Source organism: Lontra canadensis, unplaced genomic scaffold, assembly GCF_010015895.1.
Source record: "Lontra canadensis isolate GAN:19392208 unplaced genomic scaffold, GSC_riverotter_1.0 scaffold189, whole genome shotgun sequence".
Lineage (NCBI taxonomy): Eukaryota > Metazoa > Chordata > Mammalia > Carnivora > Mustelidae > Lontra > Lontra canadensis.
Window position 1 is genome coordinate 835411 of NW_022631183.1, and position 13940 is coordinate 849350.

Below are 13940 nucleotides of genomic sequence, written 5' to 3' on the forward strand. Positions count from 1 at the left end.
TCTGGCCTTCTTATCACTATGAAATGTCTCTTTTCATCTCTAGTAAGGCTTCCTGTCTTCAAGTCTATTTTCTCAGATATTAGTGTCGTTATACTGGAGTTCTTTTGTTTAGTGTTTGCATGTATATCTCTTTCCACCCTTTGTTTTTAAGTTTTCTGTCTCCTTATATTTAAAAGGTATGTCTTTTATGATACACTTTAAAAAAAAATCAAATCTGATAATCTTTGCCTCTTAATTTGGCCATTTTTTAAAAAAAGATTTTATTTATTTAGTTGAGAGAGAGAGATAGCAGGAGCACAAGCCAAGGGAGTGGGAGAGGGAGAAGCAGGCTCCCCTGCAGAGCACGGAGCCTGACACAGGGCTCCATCCCAGGATCCTGGGATCATGACCTGAGCTGAAGGCAGATATGTGATGACTGAGCCACCTAGGTGTCCCATTAATTTGACCATTTAATGAATTACTAATATAATTAAATTTAAACCTACCAGGATACAACTTGTTTTCTCTGACTTAACATTCTCTGTTCCTTTTCTTCTTCTTTCTTGCCTACTTTTGGATTATTTAAGCATTTTTTAGAATTCCCTTTTATCCCTTTAGCCTGTTAGTTGTTCATTATTTAGGATTTCTTTTTGTTGTTTTCAGTGCACCCTAACTTATTAATGAATTTTTTCAGTTCCTGGGCAATAAAATCACCTTAAAAGAGTTTAACTCCATTTCTCCCTCTTAACTTGTATATTACTGTTGCCCTCTTAACTTGTATATTACTGTTGTCACCTTTTAAACTATTAGATCTTTCTCTATACTTTATTTCCCCGGAAAACTAACTAACTAATTAACTAACTTCCTTCCTTCCTTTATTCTTATTCCTATTCTTATTCTTCTGTAGACTCCATGCTCGATATGGAGCCCAACACAATCTTAAGACCTTGAACTCACAACCCTGAGATCAAGACCTGAGCCGAGATCCAGAGTCACTCAACTGAGCTACTCAGGTGCCCTTCCCCAGAAAACTTTCTTATCATGTCATTGTTTTATATAATCAGTATTCATTTGGATGTAGCCATCCTTTTTGTTACTCTTCATTCCTTTCTGCTTCTTCATGCTTCCATCTGGGATAATTTTCCTTCTGCCAGAAAAATCCCTTTAATATTTCCTTTCTTAATTTCAACATTTGTATTGAAGTCTGACTGGGGTGTTTCCCCAGGGCCCCTCGTCCTTGGTGGGCTCTGAATTCCCATTTTTGTTCCTCAGTCCTGCTGACTGTTCAGTTGCTCATCCTTTTGGCCACTGCTTGTGAACCAGCAAATGCTTCAGGTAGGAAAGCCTCTCCTTATGGGGCTCATATCTCCATGCTTCCCTTCTTGCAGGATTTTTACCCTTGAAGTTCCCACTGCTCTTACATTTCTTTAGTGCCTTCACCCAGAAGTTTTGATATTTTGACCAGCACTTGTTTCAGTTAGGAACATTCATTTGCAGCAAGATAGCCCATCATTTCTGGGATTGAAAATCTTGCCTGGTTATTTTTTTAAATTTTGAACTCCTGAGGTGGCTGCGGAAAGTTCAGTGTGTGGAACCCAGACATTATTGCCTCATATCCCTCTATTATGAATGCACACATAAGTGGCGGCATATGAAAATACATATATGTATGTATAAAATATCCACATAAATATATGAAATATACTATATCACGGTGCAGGTAGGATGTCTCCTTAACCTTTTGGAAAGGTGTAGAAAATTCTTGCTTGTCATTTACTTATAAAGCCTTATATCCTTGTTTCCTGGATTATTTTCTGTGGTATGTGAATGTCCACATGATGTTAATAGATTCTCCTTGTTAAAATGCTGACAAGGTCAATGAATTTGAGAGGCTGTACATGGAATCCTTCCTTTGGAGACTCTCAATGCACACAGTCATATTAAAGACTCTGAAACATGTAAATAAACTTATTTTATTATGAAGTCTTTTTGTGGAGCTAATACCTATTCCCATCTGTAGTTAGGTCTTGGAAAATAGTGTCTTATAGCCAACCTAAATCCACAAACTCCTACACCAGTAAGTATCCTGTGTTCAAGGGTCTTTGTCTTCACAAAGGTGAAGTGCCATTCAGTGTGTCCTCAGACATGGATATTGCAAGAATCTGAAAGTATGCACATCAGGTGTTGGGTTTGGAGGGCTGGAGCCCCTCTGCTATTCAGTGGTTTAAAAAATGCAGAACTTGGGGTGCAGTCATTTACAGCTCTTTGTCTTTTTGTGCCTTCTGGAGTGAGGCCATCTGCTCGGGTTCCCTCGGTCCTAGCCCAGCTCAGCATGGGGTACCCGTGTGTATTGGTGGAAATTGATTTTTGATTCTCTTAAGACAAACCTCTCCCTCACTTCACCTACCTCTTGGAGGTCTTGCCGCCCCTCTGTACAGGTGAGAGGGTGAGACAATTGTGACGGAATACACAGAGCTTCTGCTCAGCAGCCAAGAGGCCTGGGTTCAAGTCCTGGTGCTGTGTGACCTTGGGAGAGTTAACCATGGAGTAGCGGGTGAGAGCATGGGCTTTGGTGTCAGACACACTCAGCCCTTCCACTTCCTTGCTGTGTGATCATGGGCACATCACTTCACCTTCCTACATCTCAGTTTCCTTACCTGTCAAATGGGGATAATAGTAACACCCACCTCACTTTCTCCTTGTTATGAAAAGGAAATAAAATAATGCATGTCAAGTACAATACCTGAAACATTCTAGGCACCTGGCAGATGTCATCCGTTATGTTATTTAATTCAACCTGATTCCATCTGGGTTTGAGGAAAACTCCCAACTTCTCATTGAGGATCACATAGAATCTTGAAAGTGAAAAAGAGTTTTGTGAATTCTTGGACACAAAGGGAATTATAGGCAGTATTTTTCATTACTACCCTTGATGCTCCTTCATCACTTTTGGCTGGGCAGGGCAGGGTGTGGGGATCATACCTGCCTCCAACCCTGTTCTCAGGCAGAACCATTTCTCCGTTACAGAACATTGGCAAAAAGATGTCCTGCCAGCAATTCATTGCCAACTTGGACCAGCTCAATGATGGCCAAGACTTTGCCAAAGACCTGCTGAAGGTAAAACCTGTTAAGGGTTCCCATCCCCTGAAATGTACCTGGAGCAGGTGGGGAGGAGAGAGATCTCTGCTCTACTACATCCTGACAGTCTAGATTAAAATAAAACAAAAACCAAAAAACCCTCTAGATCGGGGGCACATGGGTCATTCAGTTGGTTAGGTGTCTGATTCTTGATTTCAGCTTAGGTCATGATCTCAGGGCCGTGAGATCGAGCCCCGCTTTGGGCTCCACACTCAGCAAGGAGACTGCCTAAGATTCTCTCTCTCCCTTTCCTCTTGCCCCTCCCCTCCTCAAATAAATACATAAATCTTTAAAAAAAAAAGTTACCTCTACACCGAACATGGAACTCAAACTCATGACCCCAAGATCAAGAGTCACATGTCCTACTGACTGAGCCAGCCAGGCCCTTCCGAAAGTCTACGTTTTTAATACTGGGGTCAGGGCCACCATGACTTTGGGATAGAGTTAGTGACCATCCAGTTCAACATTTGACTGTTACCTGTTCCCTGAGTTAGACAGAGGGGTACACTTTATGAGATTTGTTTTAACACTCCATTCTATTCATTGCTGTCACAGTAACCCTCAAAGCTACCAACAGTTGTCATAGCTGCCACTGCCGTCACCACTACCTTTATCTCCACCACCACCATCACTACAAATGTCATTGTCATCACCACAGGGAAAAACGCACTCATTTCCCCAACATCACCAGGAATTAAGGGATTCTAGTTTTCCCCTAAAGCTGAAGCCCAGGGTGAAACTCTGGCCTTTTAGGCCTGGTCAGTTCTCTGCCTTGGAGGAAGAGGAGCAGGTTTTTTAGGGGGTAAATGAGGAGTTCAGTTTTATTTTTTATTTTTATATTTTAAAGATTTATTTAAGAGAGAGAGTGCGAGAGTGAGCAGGAAGAGGGGCAGAAGGAGAGGGAAAGAGAGAATCTTTTTTTTTAATTTTTAAAACATTTATTTATTTGACAGAGATCACAAGTAGGCAGAGAGGCAGGCAGAGAGAGAGGAAGGGAAGCAGGCTCCCTGCTGAGCAGAGAGCCCTATGTGGGGCTCTATTCCAGGACCCTGGGATCATGACCTGAGCCGAAGGCAGAGGCTTTAACCCACTGAGCCACCCAGGTGCCCTGGAGAGAGAATCTTAAGCAGGCTCCACGCCCAGCACAGAGCCTGGTGCAGGGTTTGAGCTTACCACCCTGAGATCATGACCTGAGCTGAAATCAAGAGTCAGATACTCAACTGACTGAGCCACCCAGGTGTCCTGATGAATTCAGTTTCAGATAGTGGGTTTGAAGGATATGATGATACCAGGAAGGAAGTTGGATAGTGGGTCTGGAGGCCAAAAAATAGGACATTGTCTCCGTAACTCTTCTTATAATTATCTTCTTCATCATCAAGAAGGGCTTGTTAAGAATGTATTTGTAAGTGAGACTAAATAATCCCAGTCCCAACACCCACCTATCCACTTCTCCCCATCTACCCATTTACCCAACCTCACATGCCCCCATCCTTTTATCCATTCACCTACCCAGAAAATCATTCGCCTGCCCCTCCCCTCCCCTTCACCCATTTCCCCACCCATCCACCTACCCACTAACCTATCTACCCAACTCTTCCTCAAATCTATACACCCATTCATCTAAAGAATCATCTACCCACCCATCCCTCATTCATTCGCCCATTCAACAGTTGTGAATCAAACATTTATTTTGTCCCACTGACTAGAAAGTTGCTTCCTCACTGCAACCACATTACTAAAGGTAGATGGAGATTTCTCTGACTCTTCATCTGAACTCCTCTCTTTCTCTTTTCCTCTGTCCCAGACCCTTTACAACTCTATCAAGAACGAAAAGCTGGAATGGGCCATGTGAGTAGTACCCATGGGCACAGGTATAGGGAAAGTGAATCACTGGGAAGGAGAAGGGGGAGTGGCTGACGGTGCCTGGAGGACACTCCTGTCACTCTCCATGGTGCTGATTTCTCCCAAACCACAGCTCTGGTGACCCCTGTCCATCTGGCCAGCGCCAGGTGTTAAGTTCCCCTTAGGGTACATTTTCTGTCTTGATTAAAAAAAAAAAACCAAAAACCTTGTATGGAATTAATTAAACTGTGACTTTAGTTTCATGATGTCTACAACTTATTTTCTGTACTGGGGATATTGGCACTATTCCAATGATGATAGCTCTTCCCGTTTTGGGAGGTAGGCAGACAGGAGGCACAAATCCCCCTATAACACTAAGAATATGACCATATTTATGTAGTGACTGCTCTTGGCAGTAGAGAGAGGTGGTTGTCTGCCAACTTCTTCCCCTGCAAAGGCAGTGAGACCTGGAGGAGCCCAGCCATCTGGAAAGAGGTGTGGTGACCTTGCTGGGTCAGGAGACTGAGAGGCTCCTGGGGAAAGTGGCTGCCCCAGCCTCCTGTGCTCCCCAGGGCAACCTTGGTCTTTGGGTTCATGTAGAGGTCATACATGTAAGGATTGTTAGGAAGCCCAACAACCCTGGGAAGAGCTGACATTTTCTCCCAGGGCTCTAATGGGGAACCTAAACTTTAGGGCCTCATCTACTGGCCCAGGGCCAGCTCAGACAGTGTCTTTGGGACTTGGGAAGCCACTTTAGTCTGGCTATGGGTCACTGCTCCCTGGGACTGGGCTCTCAGGGTTGGAAAGAGGAGAAGAAAGACCAGGAATAAAACTAGTAAGGTCTCCAACTTTGTGGTCAGTGGTAAGGATTAGAGAGAGCTTGGAGGCCAAGAATCACAGCTCAGGGGACATGGGTCAGAATTGAAGAGTGAAGGGACGGATCAAAGGTCTGGATCTGTGATCTGGAATCGGAAACTTCTTATCTCTGCTTACCTCTGACTCTTTCCTAGAGTTGGGTTGGTGGGGAGAGAACATGTCCATGTGGGGCTAAGGCTTCCATGGAGATGGTGCTCAGACCTAGCATTTTCCTAGTGATGAGGACGAGCTGAGGAAATCACTGTCTGAGCTGGTGGATGACAAGTTTGGGACAGGCACCAAGAAAGTGACACGGATCTTGGATGGTGGCAACCCCTTCCTGGATGTCCCGCAGGCTCTCAGCGCTACCACCTACAAGCACGGTGTGCTGACTCGGAAGACTCACGCCGACATGGATGGCAAGAGGAGTGGGTGTCAGGCGGGGGAAGGGGCACAGGGAGGGATGCTAGTTCAGGGGAGAGGCTCTGGCTCCCATAGTCACTGCTCTAGGGTTGCACACCCTGGTAGACATGCAGGGGCATGCAGGGGAGGAGATATCGGGCTGCATAGTTGTGGCTGCACTACCCCTACTCCATCCCTAGCACCCCGTGGGAGGCGTGGCTGGAAGAAATTCTACGCGGTGCTCAAAGGGACCATCCTGTATCTACAGAAGGTGAGAGACTGCCCCAGAGCCCTTACCCAGGTAGGGTCAGTGCTGTCCTTCAACTGGCGCCTGTCTAGTGGTGCCCAGAGTGTCCCTGGCAGGACCTGGGGCTTAGGCAGATGCTGAGCCCTTCCCTCATTAAAGCCTGACTCGGGCTCACAGAGCTTCGGGTTTTCAGGGAGGAATCTTTCAAATACCTAGGGGCTCAGAAGATACACAGTGGAAGCTCTGAGCCTTGGGACAAACCAGGCTGTGGAGAGGAGTGGCTGGTGGGCTTTGTTGGGGTGGGCATCGTACCACAGTGGCAAGAGCTAAAGAATGGAGGGAGTGGAGGGATAGGAGTGAGAGCACGAGGGAGGGATGGCGAGGGTGGAGGAAATGTGGGTTAGCGAACCCAAGCCTGGTGATGACAGAGGCTTGCTTGCCCCCGGCCCACCCGTCCAGGATGAGTACAGGCCTGACAAAGCTCTGTCCGAGGGCGACCTGAAGAATGCCATTCGCGTGCACCATGCTCTGGCCACTAGGGCCTCCGACTACAGCAAGAAGTCCAATGTGCTCAAGCTGAAGACAGCTGACTGGAGGGTCTTCCTCTTCCAGGCACCGTGAGTAGGAGTGGGAGCCCCTCCCTCCCACCTGGGCTCAGGGCCTACAGCCTTGACTGACTACACCCTGCTCCTCACCCGCCTTAGGTGAGGTGCTGTCGGCTTGCCCTCATGTCAGCCATAAGAGTGAGTGTGTCTGCGTGATACAGACTGACAGCTGGGGTCCCCTGAAGTACAGGTTCTCAAGTGTGGGTCTGTCAGCATCTCCTGGAAATGTGTTAGAAATACAGTTTTTCTGGCCCCACATAGACCTACTGAATCAGCAGCTATGGGGCTGGGCCAGCAGTTGTGTTCTAACAGGCCAGACATTCTGGTGCACACTGAAGTCCCTACATCAGGGCAAATGGGGTCGTAATGAATCTTCCCTCACTGTAAATTGGGGTGGGGAAATGAATGGGAAAGACTCAGCTTACGGTGTCCCCAGAAGGCCTTCCCTCCACTCTTCTACACCCTATTCTGTGACTTGAGATTGGAGTTATATGTCAGAGTAGCTTAAAAGCAGAGAGGCTAGTAGAGGACCTCTCAGGATGGGAGTGGGCATTGTGGGCGAGGTAGTGGGGCAGGGACCAGAGGCCTGAGTGGGGATACCCCTTGCCTATTGCCTCTAGGATCCACTGATCCAGGGATCAATCTGGGCCCACTGACCCATGACTGTTAACTCTGGACCTAGAGAACTTTCTTTCCATGTAAAAATCTAGGTCTTAACCCAGAAGCTGGGACAGAAGCGAGCTCCCTACACAGACTTGACCGGACCCATCCACCCCTATTCTGCCATCCCCCCTCACTCCTTTGTCCCCCTTTGTGAAAGGGGTGACTCCCACCCTGTGCCAGGATAGCAGTGGGTCCTGGGTGCTGGGTGGGGGAAGGGAGTCCTATTGTGAGGAGCTGGTGCCCTCTCCCCTCTCCTCCTGTCCCCAGGAGCAAGGAAGAAATGCTGTCCTGGATCCTTAGGATCAACCTGGTAGCTGCCATCTTCTCAGCCCCCTCCTTCCCTGCTGCTGTCAGCTCCATGAAGAAGTTCTGTCGGCCCCTGCTGCCCTCCTGCACCACTCGCCTCTGCCAGGTATGATCTCCTGGGACCCCAACACTACCTACTCAGGCTGCATCCAGCACCTCTCCCCACTGCCGCCTTTTAGCAGTCTCTACCTCCTCCTATATGGTGCCTGATCTTGGGCTAAGAGACAGGGTGAAGAGACAGATCTTCTCCATCCCCATTGCACCCCATGCCCATTTACAGATGGGAAGACTGAGGCCACCCTCAGTGGGGTGGATAATATAGGCACCACACAGAGGCCTGCATTCTTCTCTGCCAATGGTGTAATAGCCTGTCGATGTCATTGTGGGTCTTGGGAATGGTGCATGTCTGAGCTTGGATGTGAGAGACTGTGTGTCACAGGGAGCCAGGGACGGGCTGTGTCATAGGGAGATAGGCTAGGTCCTCATCTAGGACTCTTTTGCTCTTCTTACTTACCCTGAATTATTTTATTTGTAATCCTAAAAAAACTCTTGCTCATCAGTACTTGAGTTTTTCAGGGGTTTTCTGGAGAGAGGATACATGGTGGAGCACCCCTTGGGAGGCGGAGGGCAGGAGGAGCTCCATATTTCCTGTCTTTGTCAGGGCCCCTTTCATAGCGGGCCCTTGTCCTGGGTCTCTCCACTGAGCCCCTCAGTGACAATTTCTGCCCAGAGCCCCTGTGCATGTGCAGATGGTGCCCACACACACACAGCCCACACACACATTTACCATATGGGGACTCGTGTGCACATGTGCATGCACACCTGCTGGGTACACACACCCCCACTGCACACATGCATAACACACGCGCACACACACGCAGCTCGTTGCCCACACAGAACCAAGTGGTCTGCCTGTACTTTGTTGGGTGAAACATATGCGCGCACTTGTCCGTGAGTGACAGTGTCTCTGACTGTCTGCGTGTGACGCTGGGACTTTGACCATCACGTGTGCCTGGGCAAGAATCCAAGAGAATGTGTGCCTCATATGGAGCCAGGCGTAGCCATGGCCAGACTGTCCCTTGGTCCACTGTGTTTGTGTGTGCATGTGTGAGTCCATATGAACCAGTGTGGGGTGCTGGTTCTGGTGGGATGGTGTGTCTATGTCAGGTGTCTGTGTGGGCCTTCTAGCGTGAGGGTCTCTCATTTCCCGAGTCTGCCGTGGATTTATTTAGGAGGGCTGATGCCAGTTAAAGCAAGGCGGGAAGGAGGAGGGTGGAGGACCACTCCCTTAGGTCCCCCACATACTTGATGACACTGGCCAGGCCTCAGTTTCCCTTTGTGGAAGCAGATCCAGCATGACAGGTGCAGACTCACGTCTGTGACGTCTTGAGAGTGGGACCTCACAGTCCGGGACTTGTCTTTGCAGGAGGAGCAGCTGCGTTCTCATGAGAATAAGTTGAGGCAGGTGACTGCAGAGCTGGCTGAGCACAGGTGTCACCCCATCGAGAAGGGTGTCAAGTCCAAGGAGGCTGAGGAGAACCGGCTGAAGGAGCACTATCTCACTTTTGAGGTGGGTTCTACTTGGGGCTATTGCGAAGGACAGGGCTGGGGCAGAAGGAGGAAGCCAGCTCTCCTCCTTCTCCTGTCACCAATATCATTCTGCAGCCGGGGGCTCCTGGTTTGAGGGTTCTCCACTTTGGGAGCTCCCCTGAGCCAGTCATGAGCCACACAGGGCCTCCTGCGGGCCAGGCTATGCAGTCTGGCTGCCAATTGTTCATCAAACAGTTGTGCCTCACTTGTGTCTTTCAAAGAGCACAAGTTGGCCCCCACTCTTCTCCAAGACCCTCCTCACTTCCACACCCTGCCATGACCCAGCCTCTCGGAGAGCTGTTAAAACCATAAACAGCTCAAGCCCACCTGCACGACCCATCCCACTTTTGTCTCCCTTTCCTCTTCCACAGATGTTTATCAGGCACAGCAACTAAGTTCTCCCTCCCCTCCATCTTGCCTCTCCCTGGCCCCCACCCTGATTCTGCCTCCTGATGCTCTGTAAATGGGGCTGACGGAGCATCGCCTTCATCAGGTGAACAAGAGGGGGCCAGCCTCGGGGAGGGAGGCAGGAACCACTTGTCTCTTTTGGACTGGGCTTTGTATTGACCTGCTGTGGGGGGGTGGACCATATAGAGGCTTAGACGGAACCTTTGGGGCAGGAAAGGCAGTAAGTCACTGATGTCAGTCTCTGCATTTCTACATTTATTTTCTATTGAAGTGTGAGGAAGAGAGGAGAGTTCCCAGGGAAGATCCTGACCTTTCAAAAAATAAAGCGGTACAGCTTTCAAAATCTTCTCAGACCCACTCTCTCTGCAACGTTTAAAAAAAAAGAAAAAGGGATAACAAAAGCTACAGTGGACTGATCTCTTGCCAGTTGTCGGCACGATTCCCTTGTACTGATTGATTTAATCCTCATGTCAATTCTGTTGAAATGGGTTATTATCTGCATTTTACAGATGGGAAAATTGAGGCGTGGAGAGGGCAGACCACTTCCTTGAGGTGACGGTTAAGAAGTGTAGGAACCAGGATCCTAGCCCAAACGACTGAGTGTGACTCTGGCATTCTGGTCTTTCTCACTTACCCTGGCTGAACTAGGGGAGTGTGGAGGGAGGGGATGTGAAGCCCAGCAGTGAAGGGTCTTTCTGCTCATGTGCAGAGTTGTGTGAGAACAGTGTCTTCTCACTGTTCGTCGTTGCTTCTTCTAGGACCTCAGCCTCTTCTGACTGGGTGAGGGCTGGAAGCTCAGAGTCAGGCCCTCAGTTATAGTCAGCCAAATTTCCCTCCTAAATGTTTACCTATTTATAACAATTTTTTTTTTTTGAGAGAGAGGGGTGGGGGAAGGGGCAGAGGGAGAGAGACAATCTTTATTTTTTTAAATTTAAATTCAATTAGCCAACATATAGTACATTATTAGTTTCAGATGTAGAGTTCACTAATGCATCAGTTTCGTATAGCACCCACTGTTTATCATGTCATGTGCCATCCTAATGCCTGTCACCCAGTACCCCATACCCCCACTCACCTCCCTGGGAGAGAGAGAATCTTAAGCAGGCTCCACACTTAGCATGGAGCCCAACACAGGGATGGATCTCACAACCCTGAGATCATGACCTGAGATCAAGTGTCCAATGGTTCATGACTGAGCCACCCAGCACCTCCCCACCCCAGGTTTATAATACTTTAAATAGCTCATGAATGTACTTCTCTGTTCATGTTACTCACCAGCAGTGGACACGCCTGAATGTTTTAATCACCAATCTGATAGGTTTAGTAAGGGGTATCTCATTGCTATTTTAATTTGAATTAAAAATTCTTTAATTGTGCAGGGCACCTGGCTGGCTCAGTTGGTTGAGCATCTTCCTTGGGCTCAGGTCATGATCCCGGGGCCCTGGGTCAGCGGGGAGACTGCTTCTCCCTCTCATCCCTGCTCATGTTCTCTATCTCTCTCTCTCTCAAATAAATAAATAAAATCTTAAAAAATTAAAAAAAATTGTAAACACACATAGCATAAAATTTATCACGTTAACCATTTTTAAATGTGTAGTTCCGTAGTATTAAGCCTACTCACACTGTTGTGCAACCGATCTCCAGAACTTTTTCATCTTTCCAAACTGAAACTATACCCATCAAAGAGCAACTCTTCTCCAACTCCCCCTGCCCCATCCTTGGCGAACACTATTCTAGTTTCTGTCTCTGCAGACTCCTCTAGTTACTGCATATTAGTGGAATAATATAGAAATTGTGTTTTTGTGGTTGGCATATGCTCAAGTTTATCCATGTTGCAGCATGTGTTAGAATTTCCTTCCTTTTTAAGGCTGAATACTATTCCATTGTATGTAGATACCACATCTTCTTTATCTTTTCATCTGCTGCTGGACATTTGGGTTGCTTTCATCTTTTGACTTTTGTAAATAGTGTTGTTATGAACTTGGGTATGCACATATTTCTGAGACCTGCCTTAAATTCTTTTGGGTATATACTCAGAAGTGGTACTGCTGGAGTACAAGGCAATATTATTTTTAATTTGCTGAAGAACAACCATACTGTTTCCTTTTTTGGAAAAATATTTATTTGAGTATGGCAGAGAGAGAGAAGGAGAGAGAGAGGATTTCAAGCAGACTTCCCAGTGAGCACAGAGCCCTCTGGGGGGCTCCATCTCATTGACCCTGGGATCATGACCTGAACCAAAACCAAGAGCCACCAGGCGCCCCCAGACTGTTTCCTACGGCGGTAGGCCATGGTTCCCACCAGCAGCACATGAGGGTTCTAATCTTCCTGCACCTTCACCAACACTCACTCTTTGACTTTTCTCTGATAGTAGATGTTCCAATAGGTGTGAGAGGGTATCTCTTTGTGGTTTTGAGGTGCATTTCCCTGATGACGAATGGTGTTGAATGTCGTTTTATGAGCTTATTGACTATTTGTATGTCTTCTTTGGAGAAATGTCTAAGATATTTGCCCTTTTTAAGTTGGGTTGTATTTCTGTTGTTGAATTGTAGGAGTTTTTCTTATATTCTTGATAGTAGACCCTTATCAGAGGATTTGCAAATATTTTTTTCCATTCTGTGGATTGCCTTTTCACTCTATTGATTGTCCTTTGATACACATGAGTTTTTTTTTAAAAAGATTTTATTTAGGGGCACTTTTACCTTTATTTTAAAGATTATTTTTTATTATTTATGAGAGAGAGAAAGAGAACACAAGCAGGGGGTGGGGCAAAGGGAGAGGGAGAAGCAGACTCCCCACTGAAGCAGGGAGCCTGCTGGGGGTGGGTCAATCCAAGACCCTGGGATCATGACCTGAGCTGAAGACAGACCCTTAACTGACTGAGCCACCCAGCCACTCTGATGCACAAGAGTTTTAAATTTTGTAATCCCATCTGTCAACTTTTATTTTGGTTGTCTGTACTTTTGCTGTCATACTCATCATTGCCCCTTAACTTGAATTTTTTTAAAATTAGGAATTAAAGTTCTGTGTATGCCCCTTGCCTATTTTTTAATTGGATTGTTTATCTCCTTTTTATTGATTTGTGAGAGCACTCTGAATATTAAGGAATTAGTCTTTTATCACATAAGGTCCAAATACTTTTTTTTTTTTTTTTGCATTTTCTTATTTGTCATTTGACTTTGTTTTTGGCCTTTCTCTGCCTTTTTTCTAGAAAAGCCGTTATGAGACCTATATCCACCTCCTGGCTGTGAAAATCAAAGTGGGCTCAGATGACCTGGAGCGGATTGAGGCCCGACTGGCTACTCTAGAAGGGGACGACCCTTCTCTGCGCAAGACACACTCAAGCCCCGCCCTCAGTCAGGGCCACGGGACTATGACTGGCAGCAGAGCTACAAAGGATACCACGGGGCCTGACACTTAGCTGGTGTGGATGGGCAGGCCCCAGAGGCAGGCAAATGTCCCTAGAGGGGTCAGTGAGCACAATTCCAGCCAGGGGCTACTCGCGCCAGCTCCAGGCAGTTGACAGGCAGCCAGAGGGGTGTAGAGAGCCCTGTGGCCCAGGGAGATGGAAATGTTCTTTGTGGCGCTGATCTTCTTGCTTCCTGGAGTTGATATGGGCCTCAGACCTTCTTTCTAGCCCTCACATTCCTCTCTACCACCAAGCCTCATTGTCTAGGCCAGTTGTGTGCATGCTCTAGCCATGATCTCACTGGAGGAGAAGGAAGGGCAGCTGGCTTTGCAGGCCCTCCTCCCCTTCTCACAAGTTCCTTCCCTCATCTCTCTTGTTCCCAAGGGCAGGTCTGGACTCCAGCTGTCAGCTTGGGTCCCCACCTGTTCTCATCCACCTTCCTTAGACTTGAACAGCAGCAGGTCTGTGGACCACCAGCACCATCCTGCCTGTGCCC

General features: G+C 47.4%; 1 protein-coding gene across 4 annotated transcripts in view; it reads left to right on the forward strand.

Annotated features, from left to right (window-relative positions):
• Positions 1-13933, forward strand: part of PSD2 (pleckstrin and Sec7 domain containing 2) — a 53610-nt gene extending 39677 nt beyond the window's left edge. For 2 of the 4 annotated variants that reach the window (XM_032847561.1, XM_032847560.1), the window contains exons 8-15: positions 3006-3096; positions 4922-4965; positions 6052-6242; positions 6417-6487; positions 6923-7080; positions 7999-8143; positions 9464-9607; positions 13247-13933. In XM_032847561.1, the coding sequence (XP_032703452.1) occupies positions 3006-3096; positions 4922-4965; positions 6052-6242; positions 6417-6487; positions 6923-7080; positions 7999-8143; positions 9464-9607; positions 13247-13456 (1054 nt within the window). In that variant the 3' untranslated portion in view covers positions 13457-13933. The remainder of the gene's footprint in view (positions 1-3005; positions 3097-4921; positions 4966-6051; positions 6243-6416; positions 6488-6922; positions 7081-7998; positions 8144-9463; positions 9608-13246) is intronic. The other 2 variants (XM_032847563.1, XM_032847562.1) reach the window with 2 other exon arrangements.
• Positions 13934-13940: the final 7 nt, after the last annotated feature.